At 42.5% G+C, this 21,310-nt stretch overlaps 2 protein-coding genes across 13 annotated transcripts in view; one reads left to right on the top strand and one right to left on the bottom strand.

Moving 5' to 3' along the window:
* ACBD5 (acyl-CoA binding domain containing 5) overlaps positions 1-2,896 on the top strand; it is a 52,235-nt gene extending 49,339 nt beyond the window's left edge. For 4 of the 9 annotated variants that reach the window (XM_066280621.1, XM_066280618.1, XM_066280619.1 and 1 more), the window contains one exon: positions 1,027-2,894. In XM_066280621.1, coding sequence (XP_066136718.1) covers positions 1,027-1,063 — 37 coding nt within the window. In that variant the 3' untranslated portion in view covers positions 1,064-2,894. Of the gene's footprint in view, positions 1-1,026 lie in introns of all 9 variants that reach the window. The other 5 variants (XM_066280612.1, XM_066280616.1, XM_066280620.1 and 2 more) reach the window with 4 other exon arrangements.
* MASTL (microtubule associated serine/threonine kinase like) overlaps positions 1,323-21,310 on the bottom strand; it is a 39,502-nt gene continuing 19,514 nt past the window's right edge. For 2 of the 4 annotated variants that reach the window (XM_066280603.1, XM_066280607.1), the window contains 4 exons: positions 19,589-19,730; positions 9,830-9,943; positions 9,641-9,742; positions 1,323-4,250 (listed from right to left, as the gene is read on the bottom strand). In XM_066280603.1, the coding sequence (XP_066136700.1) occupies positions 4,093-4,250; positions 9,641-9,742; positions 9,830-9,943; positions 19,589-19,730 (516 nt within the window). In that variant the 3' untranslated portion in view covers positions 1,323-4,092. The remainder of the gene's footprint in view (positions 4,251-9,640; positions 9,743-9,829; positions 9,944-19,588; positions 19,731-21,310) is intronic. The other 2 variants (XM_066280604.1, XM_066280605.1) reach the window with 2 other exon arrangements.

Raw genomic sequence — 21,310 nt, 5'->3', positions numbered from 1 at the left:
GAGCTCACACTCAAGCCAGTGAGTGACCTCAGGGTTCAAACCTGGGTCCTCTGCATCACAGTCCAACGTTCTATCCATTGCGCCACTGCCTAGTCAGTCTGTTTCAGTTTTTCTATTTTGATAATTATGAAAGTTTTCAAAATCTTGTGTAATAGCTAACTACAATAGAAAGAGATGAAAATTTAGAAGCTGAGAGGAGGAATGTATATTCAGATTATTAAAAACTATTAGCTTGGCCTGGCCTGACTTGTGGTGGCGCAGTGGATAAAGCATCAACCTGGAATGCCGAGGTTGCTGGTTCAAAACCCTGGGCTTACTCGGTCAAGGTACATATAGGAGTTGATGCTTCCTGCTCCTCCCCCCTTGTGTGTCCTTTCTGTCTCTCTCTCTCTCTCTCTCCTCTCAAATGAATAAATAAAATCTTAAAAAAAAGGCCTGACCTGTGGTGGCGCAGTGGATAAAGCGTCGACCTGGGAATGCTGAGGTTGCCAGTTCGAAACCCTGGGCTTGCCTGGTCAAGGCACATATGGGAGTTGATGCTTCCAGCTCCTCCCCACCTTCTCTCTCTCTGTCTCTCTCTCCTCTCTCTCCCTCTCTGTCTCTCTCTCTCCCTTTCTCTCTCCTCTCTAAAATGAATAAATAAAATTAAAAAAAAAAAAAAAAAATCTTAAAAAAAAAACAACTCTAGCCCTGGCCAGATAGCTTGCTTGGTTAGAGCGTAGTCCCGAAGTACGGAGGTTGCTGGTTTGATCCCTGGTCAGGGTATGTACAGGAACAGATCAATATTCCTCTCTCCCTTCCTTCTTTCCTGTCTCACTAAAGTCAATCAATAAAAATTAAAAAAAAATTTTTTGATGTCAGCACATACAATTAGATCTTTCCTATTGACCTGTAAGTGGTGTAGAATAATTTCATAAGGATCATTTGTAATTTTGTGGTTTTTATTTTGAATTTGAATGTTATGATTGTTAGAGAAGTCTTTGGCACAGGATGTGTTTCATATTCAAGTTGCATTTCTATTTATAGGAAATTGGTTTTTACTTTCTCTTTTAAAGAAAACTAAACTGAAGAAAATGGTATTTTACTGAAGAAGACTACTGGGCCTGGATGACCCCAGAATGAAAGGACTGTGGAGCTCACAAGCAAACCCCAGTTTGTGATGATTACATTTCTTTTTGTAGTCCAGTAGTTTGGTTTGTGTACATATATACATACACATATTTTGCACTACACAAATGATGTTTTAAGGACTAATATTGCTGATACTTGAATAATCAATCTCAAGTAGGTTTTAAGTAGCATACATAGATTTTCCCCTACCCTTGAACTTGAAGGACATTAAATTATTAATTATTGTTTGGTAACATGTTTACCTGATTATGTCCCATAGAGAAATATAAGCTGCTTAGGTACAGTTGAGATAATGAGATCAGATTTATAACTGGCTACTTTTAATTTTATAAATTAAATATGAGAAGGAGTGGAAACCAGGAGTGAATTTCAAGTGAGATGAAGTTGACTTTATGTCTTAGTCACTGAATTGCCATGCCAACGAGTAGAAAACTTCTTCAAGCATCTTCTCCATGTCCACTTTGTGGGCTGTCCATAATCTCTGTTGGATGTTCACAGCTCTGACTTGAGTGTTCAGACAACATTATTATAAACTAGAGGCCTATATCTAAGGCTTAGTTTTTACAAAGGATTCACAGAGTCAACATTACCTGCTGATGGAAAAGATGAAGAATGGGCTTAAAGTAGGTTTGAAAGTTTTTACGATCATTCTTAAGATTTGTATCCAATCCTATACATTTATTCTTTATAATCATTTGTCTTTAACTAACTGAGTATATCTTGTTTCTGCTTCATCAGGTGCTTTGAAATATAAAATGAAAAAACTTATTTATACTGTTTTTACAAAGGCTAAAAAGGATACACTAGAAAGTTACTTTTCTGCAACTAGTAAACTACACAGACTTGACTCTCAACCTCTTAGTGCCTCAGTTTTCATTCAGGGTATAATATTTGAGAAATACCTATTTCACAGGCATATTCAAAGGATTTGCAAGGTAGCAGGCTCTGTGCTTCCATGTGAATAAGGCATACCCAACTAATATAAATTTAAGTTTCTCTCTCTCACTTCCCTCATTTAAACTAAAAAGAAGGCTGTAATTTAGATCCTTTAGGCTTTTTTGGGAATTATTTTTCTTGTATACCTGCTTATTTAGATGTACTTTGTACTTTAAAGATACCTCTTATTCAAAGGCTTATTAGCAAATGTTTTAAGCATTCTTGGTATATATGATATTGGGTTTAGCATCATGTGTTCAGACTGTTTGTAATAAGAGAGAAAGTAATCTATCTCCTATAGAGAGGGTGGTTCTTCATTTGCCTAAAGAAAAAAAGTGTAAGAATACAATTTGCTTTTCCCAAGACTCCATTTTCCTTATTTTTTTCTTTCATGTAACTTGGTGTTTTTGATAATCCCATCTTGATTAAAATGTCTTTCTAGAGGGATCTACTAATAGCTGGTTTTTAAAAACTCTAGGAAAAAAAATCAAGTTTAGTCCCATGGATCAGGGAGCATTTAAAAAAATTAGATAGCAATCTAGTATCAGAAGACGGTGGCTTTCTTTTAGTATATAAAGAAATAACATGCAAATTAAGAATGTAAGCAGTTGCGATTCATTACATGCAGTTGCAGGTTACTAACTCTTAGGGTTAACTATTTGTATCCTGTTCCAGTCTGATTTTATAGTTTGAAAAGCACTTTGCACACAGTTCTTGTATATACAAATAAAGATGTAATTATAGGATATAGTGTTACTGCTTTGTTTGACATGAACTCCATTTAAAATTTTAAATTGACAGCTATGGCATTTTTAAAATGATCTACTTCTTTTCAGTATCTTTATTGTAAAACTAAGTCTAAAATAAAAGGTTAATGAGAAATCATACGGTTTTTATTACTTGTTACTGTTAGAAGTGCATTGATTATATATATAATGAGAATCAAATGGGAATAAATAGTAGGAATTCATAGAAAGTAATCATACCTTTTCAAAATAAAGCCATACTATTATAGCCTGACCTGTGGGGGCAGCAATAAAGCATCAGCCTGGAATGCTGAGGTGAGGCTGCTGGTTCAAAACCCTAGGCTTGCCTGGTCAAGGCATATATGGGAGTTGATGCTTCCTGTTCCTCCCCCCTTCTCTCTCTCTCTTCTCTAAAATGAATAAATAAAATCTTTAAAAGAAAAATTGTTGGCTTGACCTGTGGTGGCACAGTGGATAAAGCGTCGACCTGGAATGCTGAGTTTGCCAGTTTGAAACCCTGGGCTTGCCTGGTCAGTGCACACAGGGGAGTTGATGCTTCCTGGTCCTACCCTCTCCCTTCTTCTCTTTCTCCTCTCTAAAATGAGTAAATCTAAAAAAGACTAGAAAAAGAAAAAAGAAAAATTGTTACAGTACACCACACTTAAACCTTCCAGTACTATTATTGTAGAGAAAGTTCCAGAAGCAGTTAAATTAGCAAAACTGTATTCACAGGACAGTAAGCTAAGACTGCAGTTCTTTTGTTTATCCCTCATTCCCAAAAGGAGCTGCACGACTGAGGGGAGGATTCTCCAGCTGCATTTGGAGGTCATAAGACCAGCCTGAAAGGACTGCCCTTGAGGAAATCATATACAAATAAATTACGTTAAAATAAAACCATACAGTGCGATTGCTATTTTAACACCAAACTGAATGGTGGACTGAAATGAACAGATAAGGAAGAACATCAAGCTCCAGGCTCACTTTCTCTCAAGTGGTGGTGCCACCTAGTTTTATTGACACATTAATTCTCATAAAGTGCAGTGACAAAATAAGTAAGATTAAAGAAGCTGTGAAGATCTATGTACAACTCTGAGATTAATATGTTATTGCTTATATTCTTTATAGCCCTTTACCTCTGTGGAAGCTGTAACATACATTAAAAGCTGATTGATCCCGGTAAAATAATGACTTCCCCCCTTAAATCAATCTAGTATAAGAAGTATATAACTGTGGTATCTTACTCTATAAGACAAGGTTAGACTAAAGGGCAAACTATGTGCTAGAGACTAAATCCAGAGACAGTCAGGTGCTGAGCATTGTTTCTGGCTTCAAAATAGGACGTATCTGTTTCGCCATCCGGTTGGGGGATGAAAGGCATGGATTGATGCTGCAGATTTTCCCAGTCCACATCGCTGAAGAGAGGATGATGCTTCAGCTCTTCGGGAAAATATAAAACAAAATGGGATATTATGGCACCATTACCCAAGCGAGTACTGTTCTACAGGAATGAAGACACTGTCTCACATGTGTCTTGCCCTGCTTTACGATGCCACTTTCACAGGCATATATATGTCTGTCTACCCAAACCCTTCACAGTGACACACAGTGTCATTTGTGTATCACTTGCCATAGGACAGGTGCCTGATTTGTATTTGTCAAATGGGTGATTGAATAATTTGCCTTAACACAAGCCTGTCTTTCTCCCTGCCTGCCTCTTCTCACATAACCCCTGACCCGGTGAGAAGAGGGCGTGGCCAACTTCCTGCTCCCCATGCAGCTTCCACACCTTCATCTCCATGACAAACGTCCCCTTTCTCATTCCAAGCCCTGGCCACCTCTTCCTATCTGCAATCCTCCTCACTATCTGTTGCCTAGGTAACTACAGCAAGGAGCTCATCCTCCACTCCCTCCACTCCCTTGCTGTTTTTGCTATGCTCCTTCCTTCGACTTCACGGTGATTCCAACATATACATTGAGGACACATGTGACATATTCTCTTCGTGGTTCTTTGACTTTCGTGATACCACTAACTTGCAACTTCACGACACACCAACTCTCCAGCAGCACAGTCACATCTGGGATCTTTACACCTTCCACTTATAAAATCCCAACTGTGCTCATCTCTCTCTCCCTTTTTTTATTTTCAGAGGGAGGAAGGGAGAGAGAAGTATCAACATGTAGTTGCAGCACTTTAGTTGTTTATCAATTGCATCTCATATGTGCCTTGGGGTGGGGGGGGAGCGCTCTAGCTGAGCCAGTGACCCTTTACTTAAGCAAGTACCCTTAGGCTTCAAGCCATCAAATATGGAATCAGGATGATGATCCCATGCTCAAACTGGCGACCCTGCACTTAAGTTGGTGAGCCTGCATTCAAGCAGGTGATCTCGGTGTCCCAGGTCAATGTTCTATCCATTGCACCACCACTGGTCAGGCAAACTGCTAGATTCTTTAACTGTATTTTCAATACCTGTCATTTTTCCAATTTCCTTCTACCTGGTAAAATGAAAACATGTTCTTCTGATCACAATGTGATATTTAGTGGCTAGACATAACTTTGCCTTTCTATCCTTCATTCATAAGGCAACAACATAAACACTGACAAAAATGAAGTGGCAATTAAGGCCTTAAACAGTTAAAAAAAAATCAAATCTGACAAAAACATTACAAAATGCGTCCACAGACAGGAAACAGTCATGTGCCTGTACTGGGGCTGGACGGCTGGGAAATCCCTATGGTTACATGTTGCTTTTTTCCTAAACCAAAAGACTGGTAAGAAGAGGGTAAAAGAGCAAAAAGAATTTTTTTTTGTTTGTATTTTTCTGAAGTTGGAAACGGGGCAGTCAGACAGACTCCCGCATGCGCCCGACTGGGATCCACCTGGCATGCCCACCAGGGGGCGATGCTCTGCCCATCTGGGGCATTGCTCTGCAGCAATCAGAGCCATTCTAGCGCCTGAGGCGGAGGCCATGGAGCCATCCTCAGCGCCCAGGCCAACTTTGCTCCAATGGAGCCTTGGCTGCGGGAGGGGAAGAGAGAGACAGAGAGAAAGGAGAGGGGGAGGGGTGGAGAAGCAGTTGGGCGCTTCTCTTGTGTGCCCTGGCCAGGAATCGAACCAAGGACTCCCTCATGCCAGGCCGACGCTCTACCACTGAGCCAACCGGCCAGGGCAAGAATTTTTATTTTAAAAATTTGTCTTGCCTGACCAGGCGGTGGTGCAGTGGACAGAGCATTGGACTGGGATGTGGAAAGACCCAGGTTTGAGACCCCGAGGTCGCCAGCTCGAGCGCGGGCTCATCTGGCTTGAGCAAAAAGCTCACCAGCTTGGACCCAAGGTCGCTGGCTCCAGCAAGGGGTTAGTCGGTCTGCTGAAGGCCCGCGGTCAAGGCACATATGACAAAGCAATCAATGAACAACTAAGGTGTCGCAATGCACAACGAAAAACTAATGATTGATGCTTCTCATCTCTCCGTTCCTGTCTGTCTATCCCTCTCTCTCTGTCTTTGTAAAAAAAAAAAAAAAATTTGTCTTTTAATTGTTCAAAATAAATATCGCAGTATCGACTACTTTAGAGTCATTTGTCGTAGTAACTCTTAAACTGTGATATCAAGATGTGATGTGATGCTTTATGACCCTCTCATCATAGCTCTTTATTTAAACTGAATCTACAGAGGAATTCTAATCCAGGTTAAGATTAATAAACAGCGTGACCTGTGATGGCGCAGTGGATAAGCATCGACCTGGAACACTGAGGTCACCGGTTCAAAACCCTGGGCTGCCAGGTCAAGGCACCTGTGGAGTTGATGCTTCCTGCTTTTCCCCTCTTTCTCTTTCTCTCCCCCCACTCCTAGAAATGAAATAAAATCTAAAAAAAAAAAGAAATTAAAAAATAATTAAAATATAAAGATCAAGTTGCTGAAGCGAAGATTTTTTTTTTTTTTTTTTTTACAGAGACAGAGAGTCAGAGAGAGGGATATATAGGGACAGACAGACAGGAAGGGAGAGAGATGAGAAGCATCAATCATCAGTTTTTCATTGCGCATCGAGACACCTTAGTTGTTCATTGATTGCTTTCTCATGTGTGCCTTGACTGCGGGCCTTCAGCAGACCGAGCAACCCCTTGCTGGAGCCAGCGACCTTGGGTCCAAACTGGTGAGCTTTTGCTCAATCCAGATGAGCCTGAGCCCATGCTCAAGCTGGCGACCTCGGGGTCTCGAACCTGGGTCCTTGGCATTCCAGTCCGATGCTCTATCCACTGCGCCACCACCTGGTCAGGCTGAAGCAAAGATTTTTAAACTGAAATATGCTCCTCCCATCTGCTTCACTATGTAAGCAACTCATTCAACAAACAAAAATCTGAGGTCATTGTTAAGACTACCGCGTTTCTTCTTTCTCCACTTTTTTTTTTTTTTTTTTTTTTTTTTCATTTTTCTGAAGCTGGAAACAGGGAGAGACAGTCAGACAGACTCCCGCATGCGCCCGACCGGGATCCACCCGGCACGCCCACCAGGGGCGACGCTCTGCCCACCAGGGGGCGATGCTCTGCCCATCCTGGGCGTCGCCATGTTGCGACCAGAGCCACTCTAGCGCCTGAGGCAGAGGCCACAGAGCCATCCCCAGCGCCCGGGCCATCTCTGCTCCAATGGAGCCTCGGCTGCGGGAGGGGAGGAGAGAGACAGAGAGGAAAGCGCGGCGGAGGGGTGGAGAAGCAAATGGGCGCTTCTCCTGTGTGCCCTGGCCTGAATCGAACCCGGGTCCTCCGCACACTAGGCCGACGCTCTACCGCTGAGCCAACCGGCCAGGGCCACTCTCCACTTATTTTTAGTAAATGACAGTACATTGTAGCCATTTCGTAAACACTGATGTCTCAATTCAGCAGTTGACTTTTTTTTTTAACATATTGTTGTTTTTTTTTAATTTTATTTATTCATTTTTAGAGAGGAGAGAGAGAGGGAGAGCGAGAAACAGAGAGAGAGAAGGGGGGAGGAGCTGGAAGCATCAACTCCCATATGTGCCTTAACCAGGCAAGCCCAGGGTTTTGAACCGGCAACCTCAGCATTTCCAGGTTGACGCTTTATCCACTGCGCCACCACAGGTCAGGCCAGCAGTTGACTTTTGAGACAGGATAATTCTTTGCTGTGGGGACTGTCCTGTACATTGTAGGATGTTGAGCAGAATCCCTGGCCTCTACCTACTAGATGCCCCAAACAGTTGTGACAACCAAAATGTCTGCGGACAATGCCAAAAATCCTGTGAGAAGCAGAATCAGCCGAGCAGAGGACCCATGGTCCAAAGCAAACTTTAGAGTTGTGTTGTCAAACCCCACTTTACACACAGGTTTTTGTTCAAATTCCACATTCCACAGAGGCCTTCTGACCACTCTACCTAAAAAAGTCTCTTCCCATGGCAGAATTCTCTCACTGTTTTGTCTTTCTTCATAGCACCTGCGGCTAGATGGCATCATAGTTTTACTTGTTTACTGTCTGTCTGTCCACTGGAATACAAGGTCCCAGGGATTTTAGTTTGGTTGATCTGTAGGCTCCAGCACATGTAACAACACTGCTTGGCATCTAGAAGTCACTCTATAGCATTTTTTTTTTAATTTTTTAAATTTATTCCTTAGAGAGAGAGAGAGAGAGAGAAAGAGAGAAAGAGAGAGAGAGGAGAGGAGGAGCAGGAAGCATCAACTCCCATATGTGCCTTGACCAGGCAAGCCCAGGGTTTCGAACCAGTGACCTCAGCGTTCCAGGTTGAAGCTTTATCCACTGCGCCACCACAGGTCAGGTTTTTTTTTTTTGTTTTTTTTTTACAGAGACAGAGAGTTGAGTCAGAGAGAGGGATAGACAGGGACAGACAGACAGGAAGGGAGAGAGATGAGAAGCATCAATCTTTAGTTTTTCCTTGCGCGTTGCAACACCTTAGTTGTTCATTGATTGCTTTCTCATATGTGCCTTGACTGCGGGCCTTCAGCTGACCGACTAACCCCTTGCTGGAGCCAGCGATCTTGGGTCCAAGCTGGTGAGCTTTTTGCTCAAACCAGATGAGCCCGCACACTAGCTGGCGACCTCGGGTCTCGAACCTGGGTCCTCTGCATCCCAGTCTGACGCTCTATCCACTGTGCCACCGCCTGGTCAGGCTATAGTTTTTTTTAAATAAACAAACTGATTCTTACTAGGGGAAACACTTAGAAGGTGATACAAATGACATTACTAAAACAAACTGTTCTAAATATACCCTACTTCACATGGAAATGCATTTTAGACTATCATGCTTATTTGTCTCTGCATTTCCTGTTACAAAAAGGATCTTCAGCCACCTGATGAGACTTACTAGAGTTTCAAAACTGAATTTAAATTATCCCCTGCAGTGGGAAAAACTCCTTGAATGGTTGACAATGTACCAAACTTGTCTTATTTGAAGTCACCTGATTCTTGACACATTGGTCAATTATTAATAGTATAAGAAATAAAACAGCAAGAAATTACAGTATTAAAGTTTTGGTAAAAAAATAATATTTCTTGTATTTTTTGATAGTTAACTTTATCAGACTCCGATAAACCTAAGACTCTGACAAGGTAAGATTGTTTCACGTGCCTGCTTGAGATTCATAAAATTCAATGAGTGCCCATTACAACATGACCACATTAAAATTAAATGTAGGTTAAGGATGCATATGTCAATGGGTACCGAGAGTACAAAAAGAAATTAAAATTCTTTTTAAACCAATTTAAGTCAGGTAATCTGTAGCATCATACTAGAACCTCATACCATTATTAACATTCACCTCTGAAGCAAATCAAGGGTAAAAGAGTTTATTACTATAAAACTACCTTTCATTCCAGCTCTCTTTGTGTCATCAATGGTTAAAAATATTTCTACTGCACTTTGAGCACCATCAGATAATTTTTCTTCACCTTCAGGCCAAGGGATATCTACAAATATGAATACGCTTATTGATCAATGCTCAAAATAATACACAGAGATAAATCAATTTAGCTTAAAAGGAGAAAAAGAATCACCTCTTTTCAGAATATTCTGGAATACCTGTTGTGGTGTTTCATCGTTGAAAGGAGGAATTCCTGTTAGAAACTCAAACAAGCAAACTCCCAGTGCCCACCAGTCTACTGCAGGACCTATAATTTAAGAGAAAGCAGTTGAATATGCGAGCATTTCCTACAAATGTTTAGTCAACTAAAATAGCAACACATGGATATTTGAGCACAATCAAGGAAGGCATTCATTTCCTAAGGCGTTTTCTGGCTTCAGGTGCAAAGTCACATGACCTTCATTTATGCAATATGGCAACTATTTCCCTTGTCTATTTTCTAATAAGCTTAAATTAGCAATTATTACAGCTAGTTAAAGAAAAGTTGCCCTGGCTGGTTGGCGCAGTGGTAGAGCGTCAGCCTGGCATGCGGGGGACCCGGGTTCGATTCCCGACCAGGGCACATAGGAGAAGCGCCCATTTGCTTCTCAACCCCCCCCTCCTTCCTCTCTGTCTCTCTCTTCTCCTCCCGCAGCCAAGGCTCCATTGGAGCAAAGATGGCCCGGGCGCTGGGGATGGCTCCTTGGCCTCTGCCCAAGGCGCTAGAGTGGCTCTGGTTGCGGCAGAGTGACGCCCTGGAGGGGCAGAGCATCGCCCCTGGTGGGCGTGCCGGGTGGATCCCGGTTGGGCGCATGCGGGAGTCTGTCTGACTGTCTCTCCCCGTTTCCAGCTTCAGAAAAATACAAAAAAAAAAAGAAAAGTTAAAGCTATCTTTGCTCATTTACTAATAACCTCTGATATTCTGAATAGCTATTTGTTCTAAATCCAAAAACACAACCAAGGAATGCATTTAATCTAAAGACTAGCCTCTAAAATACTTATAGTACATCTCAGTTTCAAATTGAGAAATAACATTTAGAGGATTCCATATTCCATGCATTTCACAAAGGTATGAGATGAGGTAGCCACATTCACACTAACTGGATGATAGTCTGGTAATTATGGAGAGCCTCATAGAGTGTTTTCATGTGCTTTATTCCTTTTAAGATCATAGAGGGACAAATTAGAACAAAGTATACTCACTGAAACAACAGCTTGAGATAATTAGGAGATAAGTCTTAATAAATAGGTAAAACTGACTTCTAAATAGTATCTTTACTGAAAGCACCATTTATATACAAAGACAGTCTAAAAGAGTATTTTAACTTTTTTTTTTTTTTTCTGAAGCTGGAAACGGGGAGAGACAGTCAGACAGACTCCCGCATGTGCCCGACCGGGATCCACCCAGCACGCCCACCAGGGGCAACACTCTGCCTACCAGGGGGCAATGCTCTGCCCCTCCGGGGCGTCGCTCTGCGGCGACCAGAGCCACTCTAGTGCCTGGGGCAGAGGCCAAGGAACCATCCCCAGTGCCTGGGCCATCTTTGCTCCAATGGAGCCTTGGCTGCGGGAGGGGAAGAGACAGAGAGGAAGGAGGGGGGGGGGGGGTTGGTGGAGAAGCAAATGGGAGCTTCTCCTATGTGCCCTGGCCGGGAATCGAACCCGGGTCCCCCGCACGCCAGGCCGACGCTCTACCGCTGAGCCAACCGGCCAGGGCCTAAAAGAGTATTTTAAACAAGACTGTTTATCCTTTTGTTTAGTTCTATTAATAAGGTGTTGACTCAGCCAAGGTTGACTTGAGTCAAAAAATGGTTAACTTCAATTTTTTTTTTTTACTGTTTTTTTTTCTTTTTAATTTTTTAATTTTTATTTATTCATTTTAGAGAGGAGAGAGAGAGAGAGACAGGGGGGAGGAGCTGGAAGCATCAACTCCCATATGTGCCTTGACCAGGCAAGCCCAGGGTTTTGAACCGGCGACCTCAGCATTTCCAGGTCGACACTTTATCCACTGCGCCACCACAGGTCAGGCCTAATTTTAAAGTTAGAATAGGAATTCTAGTCTAGTGCTCAATTGCCTGGAAATTACTCTCTAAATTCAATTTCACAAAATCTGTTCCTGTGGGTCAGCAACTGCCATCCTTCCATTTAAAACGGGTCGGGAACCTATGGCTTGCGAGCCAGATGTGGCTCTTTTGATGCCTGCAGCTGGCTCGCAGACAAATCTTTAATAAAAAAAATAATGTTAAAAATATAAAACATTCTCATGTATTACAATCCATTCATTTCCTACTGCTCATGTTCATGGTTGTGTGTGGCTGGAGCCAATCACAGCTGTCCTCCGGGACAACACCAAATTTTTATTGGATAATGCATAATGTACACGGGTCATTGTATGGCTCTCACAGAATTACATTTTAAAATATGTGGTGTTCATGGCTCTCTCAGCCAAAAAGGTTCCTGACCCCTGATTTAAAACAAGTAGGAAAGTACTGTGGAATCTGCCATGAGGAAAAATAACTGCAAGCACACAGAATGCCTTCTCACCTGCAAGCCACAATCCCATTTTCTCCAATAGCACAGTAAAGATCTAGCAGGCGTCCCCAAACTACGGCCCGTGGGCCGCATGCAGCCCCCTGAGGCCATTTATCCGGCCCCCCACCGCACTTCCGGAAGGGCCACCTCTTTCATTGGTGGTCAGTGAGAGGAGCACTGTATGTGGCGGCCCTCCAACGGTCTGAGGGACAGTGAACTGGCCCTTTGTGTAAAAAGTTTGGGGACCCCTGGCACAGACTCCTCTTTCTATAGTAATCACCATAAAACCCACCTCTGTCAGTAGACCTTTTAAGCAATACTGAGAAAAAATTACAATGGATTAGATAATATACCCCAAAACCAGAAAAGTAGAGGGGAAAAAACATACATTTTATTCGTTTTACTTAGGTTGGAAATGAGGACCCCTGTCCTAGCTCAGCCAAAATAGACTCATATCAAAAGCATACATGCTTTCTCTATGGACATGTCACACATACCCATATGCGTGAGTCAAAGTCTAATAAGATAATGTATTGTGATTAATCATAGCAATCCTATCATTAAGCCAGAGAAAGAGAACAAATTTATTTTACACTACTGACTTTCTAATTCACCACCCACTTCTGTAATCTGTATATTGATAGCATTTATATTTATTTTCTAATAATAATGGAATTAAATGGTTTAGAAAATTCCAGCCCTTTTGTAGCCATTAATTTTAATATTTTTATCAAGCCTATTGCCCTGCTTCAATAAAAAAAGCTGTGTCTTCACCCTCTGCTGCCTTTAAAAGTTTATAAAAATTGCTGCATTCCGACATTTGTTTTCAGAGAGCAAATTTTTGCATGTCTTCTTATTCAGAACACAGTTCACTTTTGTATTTCAGAAGTGAACTGACATGAAAACATTTTTTTCCTGCAATGTGATCTAGTTATACTTTGACCGTTCAGTTTAATGTGCTTTACCATATTACTTTAAAGAGAAGCTCACTCACCGGAAGTCAGAAACCCTGCATGCAAGAAAACTGTAGTTAGGTGCATTGGATTAAAATGATCAGTTCATTCTCACATCACTCATTGAACTAGATACCAGATCTAAGGGATACAGAGATGAGTAAGAAAAAGAACTTTTCCTCAGGAGAAAGTAGCCTACTCTGAGAAACAATACAGATCATTTTAACACAATGTTAAGAGAAGTGAAACAACAATATGCACAAGAAGCTATGGAGACTCCGGCCAGAGCCCCTACACCCACTGAGGGAGGGGAGGAGCACGGAGGGCTTGGAGGAACCAGAGCTGTGCAACAACAGTGTGATGCTGGGACAGAGGGACACACACAAGAAACAAAGGAGTGAAGTGGCCTGGGATCCGGGAGAAGAGGTAGAGAACAGGGAATTAGTGTTTTTCCCCTTTTGATTATAAATTGCTTTGTACTATTTATTTTTTAAACAATGTATCAAATTACTTTGATAGAAAATAAAAGTTTAAAAATATATTACTAGATAGCTACTGTAACTAGATGGCCCACTGAGATAGTGGCAGGATCGAATAAAGTAAATCTTTACACTGGAGCTTACCTTCATATTATGATCCTAAGTTAGAAGACACGCAAATTGTAACATGGGAAATGGGTTGGCAAGAGGGGTCCTGTACAGAAACCAAGTAAGTGCCCAGAGGACTTAGTTGCTTTGGCTAATAAAGGGGAATATTAAATGTGTCCACTTTCAGCACTAGAGACAATCCACAATGGTTCTAGTCCTGCCCAGGGCTCTCCTGCAGTGCAACCTAGAGGGAACCCTCAGACACGAGTCTCAGGAAACTTCCTTAACCCTTTGAGTAGCACGAACGTTCATGTACGTCCTTGTGCCTCCCCACCATCCAGAGTGTGATTGTATAAAAATTTTTATTCTAAAAATGTGTAAAGCCTAGAATCTGTAAACATAATAAATTAAAATCAATAAAAAATGTGTAAAGCAACATTAAAAAAAGGCAAATGTATGTTCTTCTTGTTTCCATAAATTGGTTATCAAATAAACATGGTTTTAAGTTAATAAAACTAACTGGAACTCATTTCATTTTTTGAAAAAAAACACCTCACTCCTGGGGGTCAGCAAGCATGAAAAACCTCAATACTCAAAGGGTTAAGCTTTCGTAGTGGAGAAAAATGTACTAATTACAACATAGGTAGAATGACATAAGTTTTAAACAGTTTCTAATTAAGTGTTATAGCAGTGAGTGTGGGAGACAGGCTGTAAGCTGACAAAATCCTTACAGCCTAGGGTTTAGTTTAAGACTAAGTTCTTCTCCAGTCTACTAATACTAAGATCTTCCACACACCCTTTTAAGACTAAGATCTTCTCAACCCCCTTCTCAAAACGAATCTTTTCTCCACACCCTTGACTGTTGCATGATGTGGGGTGGTGCACTCTTATGAGGAATCCCATTTATGCCTCAGATAAGTGGCTTTGTATCAGAGACTTCCTGATTTGTATATTGGATTAAAGGCTTTAATTGTCTACACCAGGAGTTCCCAAACTTTTTACACAGGGGCCAGTTCACTGTCCCTCAGACTGTTGGAGGGCTGCCACATACAGTGCTCCTCTCACTGACCACCAATGAAAGAGGTGCCCCTTCTGGAAATGTGGCGGGGGGGGGGGAATAAATGGCCTCAGGGGGCTGTATGCGGCACGCAGGTCATAGTTTGGGGACGCCTGGACTCTACGCTATATAATAAAGCAAGACCCGGGGCTCTCTCTCTCTGATCTTGCCATCAGCATTGCAGAGGCCTCCCGATCCCATCCTCTTTTCTTGGTGAGTCTATTTTCTTAATTCCGCACTGTTCTCCCTCAGGACCTGAAATTACTAGCTGTGCTGGTTCATGGCAAGTAAATCTCCATAAGTGATCAAGGGATACTTTATAGAAGAGGTGACATTTGAACTGATTATCCATGAGAAGAAATTTGACAGGAGCTGATTGGGGACTGGCCTTTCTAAACTAAAGCAAAATACTTGTGTAAAAGAAGGAGTATTTAAAAATGAATGTGTCTAAGAAGTGAAATGAGAACATAAGGCTTATAAAGAGAATCTTTTTGAGAGACATGGCTACTATTAGAACTTGGAGCCTCAAATGCCATGGTCAGTAATGTGGCTTTTTATTTTTTTTAGTGAGCAAGTGAGAGAGACAGACTGAAACAGAGACAGACAGACAGAAAGGGAGAGAGATGAGAAGCATCAACTCATAGTTGCAGCATTTCAGTTGTTCATTGATTGCTTCCCATACATGCCTTGACCAGGGGGCTCCAGCCAAGCCAGTGACCCCTTGCTCAAGCCAGAGATTAGGTCTGTGATCCCATGCTCAAACTGGTGAGCCAGCGTGTTGGGGACCAAAATATAAACAGAGTCTTTTTACAATCTGGATATCTTGGGGACAGAGGTGCTGGGCCCAACCCCCCACCTCACCTGCCTAGTTAACAAAGAGCTACACCTGATTCTCGCTTGTCCCACCCATGTTCTCCAGAAGAGGCTGGAAGCTAGTTTCTTACTGGTGTAAAGCTAGATTTGAATGGTATAGTGGGGGTTGTCTTTGAGTTGTCTTGGAAACTTAATTAAATTGCTAACAGACCACGTTTCTTTCCTGAATAAAGATGGATGCGTCTCTGGGAGCAGGCATGTACGGTTGAGGAACAGTAGAAACTGTTCGCCGTGCCATCCTCCTGAACCCATCTGTATGTTACATATCTTTAAGTCTCAGTCTATCATTAACTCAATTTCATACCTTTTCTTGCTCGAGACCTCGGAATAAACTTGTCACGGCTGGACTGTGACACCTGTGCTGAAACTGGATGAGCCCACTGTCAAGCTGGTGACCTTTGGGTTTTGAACCTGGGTCCTCAGAGTCCCAGGTCGACACACTATCCACTGCACCATCACTGGTCAGGCAGTAATGTGGCTTTCAAAGAGCCACCATAGTTTTTCAAGGAGGCAAGTATCATGAACCATGATATATATATGTATTTTTTTTTTTTTGCATTTTTTCGAAGCTGGAAATGGGGAGGCAGTCAGACAGACTCCCGCATGCACCCGACCGGGATCCACCTGGCACGCCCACCAGGAGGCGATGCTCTGCCCCTCTGGGGTGTCGCTCTGTTGCATCCAGAGCCACTCTAGCGCCTGAGGCAGAGGCCACAGAGCCATCCCCAGCACCCGGGCCAACTTTGCTCCAATGGAGCCTTGGCTGCGGGAGGGGAAGAGAGAGACAGAGAGGAAGGAGAGGGGGAGGGGTGGAAGCAGATGGGTGTTTCTCCTGTGTGCCCTGGCCAGGAATCGAACCTGGACTCCTGCATGCCAGGCCAATGCTCTACCACTGAGCCAACCGACCAGGGCTGGAACCATGTTATATTTTAAAAGAAAAAGTCTGGACTTTGTGCTGCTGCCCACTGGAATGCTCATGGTCGCTCCTTCCTCGGACTATAGGATCTTTAAAAGTTGGGGAGGGGGGGGCGCCTGACCTGTGGTGGCGCAGTGGATAAAGCGTCAACCTGGAAACGCTGAGGTTGCCGGTTCGAAACCCTGGGCATGCCTGGTCAAGGCACATAATAATTTTCCGATACAACATTAAACTTGCAATCAGAAAAAATAAATATGGAAAAAAAGGAGGAAAGATTTGGTGGCAATGATGATAAGACAATAGAGCGAAGATGAGGAGACTCGAAATAAAGTTATTAAATTAATGTAAGGAAAAGATGAGGCCGAGATAGTGGCAGAGATGAAAAGTTAAGGTGAACTGAAACAGGGAACAGAGGAAGAGAAAGCCAGATAACAAATAGTAAATCCAGTTTGGACGGGCAGCATTTGAAAGACCAGTAGAATACCAAATAGATACTTAGGCCATGTGTCTGCTGTTTAGCTGAAAGTCAGGATCAGAAATGATATTTGAGCCTGACCAGGTGGTAGTACAGTGGATAGACTGTTGGACTTGAGAAGCAGAGGACCCAGGTTTGAAACCCAAGGTCGTTGGCTTGAGCGTGGCCTCATCCAGCTTGAGCACAGTATCATAGACATGACCCAATGGTCGCTGGCTTGAAGCCCAAGGTCACTGTTTTGAGCAAGGGGTCACTCGCTCTGTTGTAGTCCCCCCCCCCCCCCCCCCCCCCGTCAAGGCACATATGAGAAAGTAATCAGTGAACGACTAAGGAGACTAAGAAGCTACAACGAAGAATTGATGCTTCTCATCTCTCTCCCGTCCTTTCTGTCTGTATGTCTGTCTCTATCTGTCCCTCTCTCTGTCACAAAAAATAAAATAAAAAAGAAATGATATTTGAGAAACAACAATACAGATCGAGCTGAAGTCATGGGGTGCAAAGATGAACAGAGAGCATGTACAGGGGACAAGGGGAAAGGGCAGAGTCTTGAAGAATGTCTTATCTGCACAAGAGCCAAGGAAAGAACTGAGGAGTAGCAATGGAGGCAAGAGGATTGAGACTGAGAAGAGGCTGGTAGATTTTTAATCATATCAAAGGTGACTGCTAATAAAAGTTTCAGTTAGGCCCTGGCCAGTTCGCTCAGTGGTAGAGCATTGACCCGGTGTGTGGAAGTAAGTGCCAGGTTTGATTCCTGGCCAGGGCACACAGGAGAGGCGCCCATCTGCTTCTCCATCCTTCCCCCTCTCTTTCCTCTCTCTCTCTCTCTCTTCCCCTCCCACAGCCAAGGCTCCATTGGAGAAAAGTTGGCCTGGGTGCTGAGGATGGCTCCATGGCCTCCACCTTAGGCACTAGAATGGCACCATTGCAGTGGAGCAACGCCCAAGAGGGGCTGAGCATCGCCCCCTGGTGGGCATGCCGGGTGAATCCTGGCCAGGCGCATGTGGGAGTCAGTCTGCCTGCCCCCCTACCCCACTTCTCACTTCGAAAAAATACAAAAAAAAATATTTTTTTTCAGTTAAATAGGAGGAATATTAATTAGATTGCCAAAGCAAAAATGGTCAAAGAAAAGAGGCAACTTTTCAGAAGTTAGGTAGAGAGAGGAAGATAAGGATGGAAACGAATTTGCAGACCAAGGAAAAAAGTGAACAAAGAAATAAAAATAAAAGTTGTGAGGGGTAGGGGTAGGGAAGATGAGACGGTGATCTCTGAAAGAGCCCAAACAAAAAGGGAAGTGAGGAATAGCAATATGTAGAAGAAGGGGTTATGTTGTGGGCTGAATTATGCCCCCCCCAAAAAAGGTAAGTTTAAGTCCTAACCCTGTGGTCCTCTGAATGAGACATTTGGAAATAGGGTCCTTGCAGATATAATTAGTTAGGTTAAGATGAAGTTGCATAAAGTCTATAATTAGTTAGGTTAAGATGAAGTTACACTCGACTAGTGTGTGTCCCTAATTTAATATGATTAGAATCCTTATAAGAACACAGCCATGTGACCATAGAGACACGGAGAAAACCATATAAAGTGGGAAGATTGGAGTGATGCATCTACAAGCCCAGGAACAGCAGAGGTTGCCAGCAAACTATCAGAAGCTAAGAGGCAAGGAAGAGTTCCCCCACAGGTGTCACAGGGAGCACAGTCCTGTCAACACCTTGAACTTAGACTTCTAACCTTCAGAGCTGTGAGACCATAAATTTCTGTTGTTTTGAACCACAGAAACAACAAAGTACACAGTTTGTGGTACTTTGTTACAGTAGCCCTAGGAGACAAATACAGTCCATTTTAGAATGTAGGAATGAAGTCCTGGCCAGGTAGCTCAGTTGGTTAGAGTGTCTACCCCATATGCCCAAGTTGTGGATTCAATCCCTGGTCAGAGCACCTACGAGAATCAACCAACAAATGCATAATTAAGTTGAACAACAAATCAATGTCTCTCTTTCCCTTAAGCTCTCTAAAAAAATCACACACACAATAAATTAAAAAATAATAAAAAAAAGAAAAGAATGTAGAAAGGGAAAAAAGGGTAAGTGAAAATGTCATCCTTTCATTCCTATGTTGCAGTTTGAAGAATAGCTTATTTCTGGCTTGACACTTCTGGTGAGGGTATAAGTGAGGGTAAGTTCTAAACAGGAACAGGCTTCTGAAGACTGAACAGAAGTTTAGGCTCAACTTTCTATTTTCTGAGCCAAAACTACAACAAACTTGAGACATTTAGAGCAAAGATAACCAGGGGGTGAAGGGCGGGGCTTCCCTATATCCCTGAGATTGTACCAGGAGCAAAGAAACATGGCTGCCTGTCTTCTTTTCCTGTCATAAATGCCACATAAGGAGAAAAGGACATTGCATGAGTTAATTGTCTTCTACTTTAGGTAATTCAAGTACCAAAGAAATTTAAAAGTTTTATCTCAAAAGAAAATGCAGTGATAGATAACACTTCAAAAACTCAAGACACACATGCCTTACCATGGGCCCTGCCGAGCAACAGCTCAGGTGCGAGGTAGTCTGGGGTGCCCAGAATTCGCCCGTCATCCGCTGGGGCCGCCCCTCTTCTCACACTCTTTGGAGTCCGATATGGAGTTCCTGACTTGACTTGATTTGGGGTCTCCTGATTTAAAAAGAGTTGTTAAAATACAATAAATATCTTAATTCCTTTCACGTTGAACAGAAATGCCAAAACAAACAAGTTAGGTTGCTGGGCATGAAGGACACACTCAAATCCTTAAATGATTTTGAAAAAGGACTCAGAACTAATTATAATTTTGAGAAGTCCTAATATTTAGTGATATTCAATAGCTTAGGGGACAATAACTATTTCTTTTTTTTTTAAAGATTTTATTTATTCATTTTAGAAAGGAGGGGTTGGAGAGCAGGAAGCATCAACTCCCATATGTGCCTTGACCAGGCAGCCCAGGGTTTTGAACCGGCGACCTCAGAGTTCCAGGTCGACATTTTATCCACTGCGCCACCACAGGTCAGGCCCAACTATTTCAATAAGATCTAGATATGCAACAATCATTTAAAAACAAGTCATTTTTTGTGTGTATGTGTAAAAGAGACAGAGAGAGACGGACAGGGACAGGAAGAGAGATGAGAAGCATCAACTCTTTGTAGCGGTACCTTAGTTGTTCATTGATTGCTTTCTCATATGTGCCTTGACGGGGGGAGGGGGAGATAGGGGAATTCAGCAGAGCGAGTGACCCTTTGCTTGAGCCAGTGACCTCTGGGCTCAAGTCAGAGACCATGAGGTCATGTCTATGGTCCCACACTCATGCCAGCAACCCTGTGCTCAAGCCGGATGAGCCTGCACTCAAGCAGGAGACCTCAGGGTTTCGAACCTAGATCTTCCATGTCCTAGTCTGATGCTTTATCCACTGCAACACCACCTGATCAGGCGAAACAAGTCTTGATAGCATGGATTAAAGCAAGCTTAAATAGTCACTGGGGGAAGAAGGCTGCGGCTGACAAAAGGACTGAAATATTAGGATAAACAGAAGGTAGAAATAAACACAAACAACCCTTGTGCTAACTGACGTTTTAGTTTTTAAGATATTTTGTTCTCTCATAAGGACTCTGTGAGACCAGGATAGGTGTCATTATATTCTACAGATGGATGAAAAAGAGAGGCTTGGAGGGTAAGGGACTTCTAAGTCACTCAGTAAGTTCTGAATAAACAACCCAAACTTTGTAATTCAGGGTTTCTACTTTGTGTATTATCATGTCTTTCCAAGGGAATTAAATAAAAAGATTTAGGATAAAAAGATTTAGATAAAAAGGGTTAGGAAATAAACAAATAGGCCTATGATGGTGCAGTGGATAGTGTCGATGGGGAATGCTGAGGTTGCCAGTTCGAAACCTTGGTCTTGCCTGGTCAAGGTACATATGACAAGCAATCAATAACAACTAAAGTGAAGGAACTATGAGTTGATACTTCTCACTCCACCCCCCACCCTGTAAATCAATAAATCTTAAAGAAAAAAAATAAGATATATTTTCAATTTTTTTTCTGGCAAGAAGAGATCATCTAAGTGTATCTTTAGAAGACAGCAGAGTAGACTTAAAATTTCATAACTCACAGTTTCTGGGATCAAGTGAAAATGTGATTCTTTTTTATTATTATTATTTTTTTGAGACAGAGAGCGAGTCAGAGAGAGGGATAGATAGGGACAGACAGACAGGAATGGAGAG

This window comes from Saccopteryx bilineata, chromosome 5 (genome assembly GCF_036850765.1).
Source record: "Saccopteryx bilineata isolate mSacBil1 chromosome 5, mSacBil1_pri_phased_curated, whole genome shotgun sequence".
NCBI lineage: Eukaryota > Metazoa > Chordata > Mammalia > Chiroptera > Emballonuridae > Saccopteryx > Saccopteryx bilineata.
This window is presented reverse-complemented; position numbering and strand designations above follow the sequence as displayed.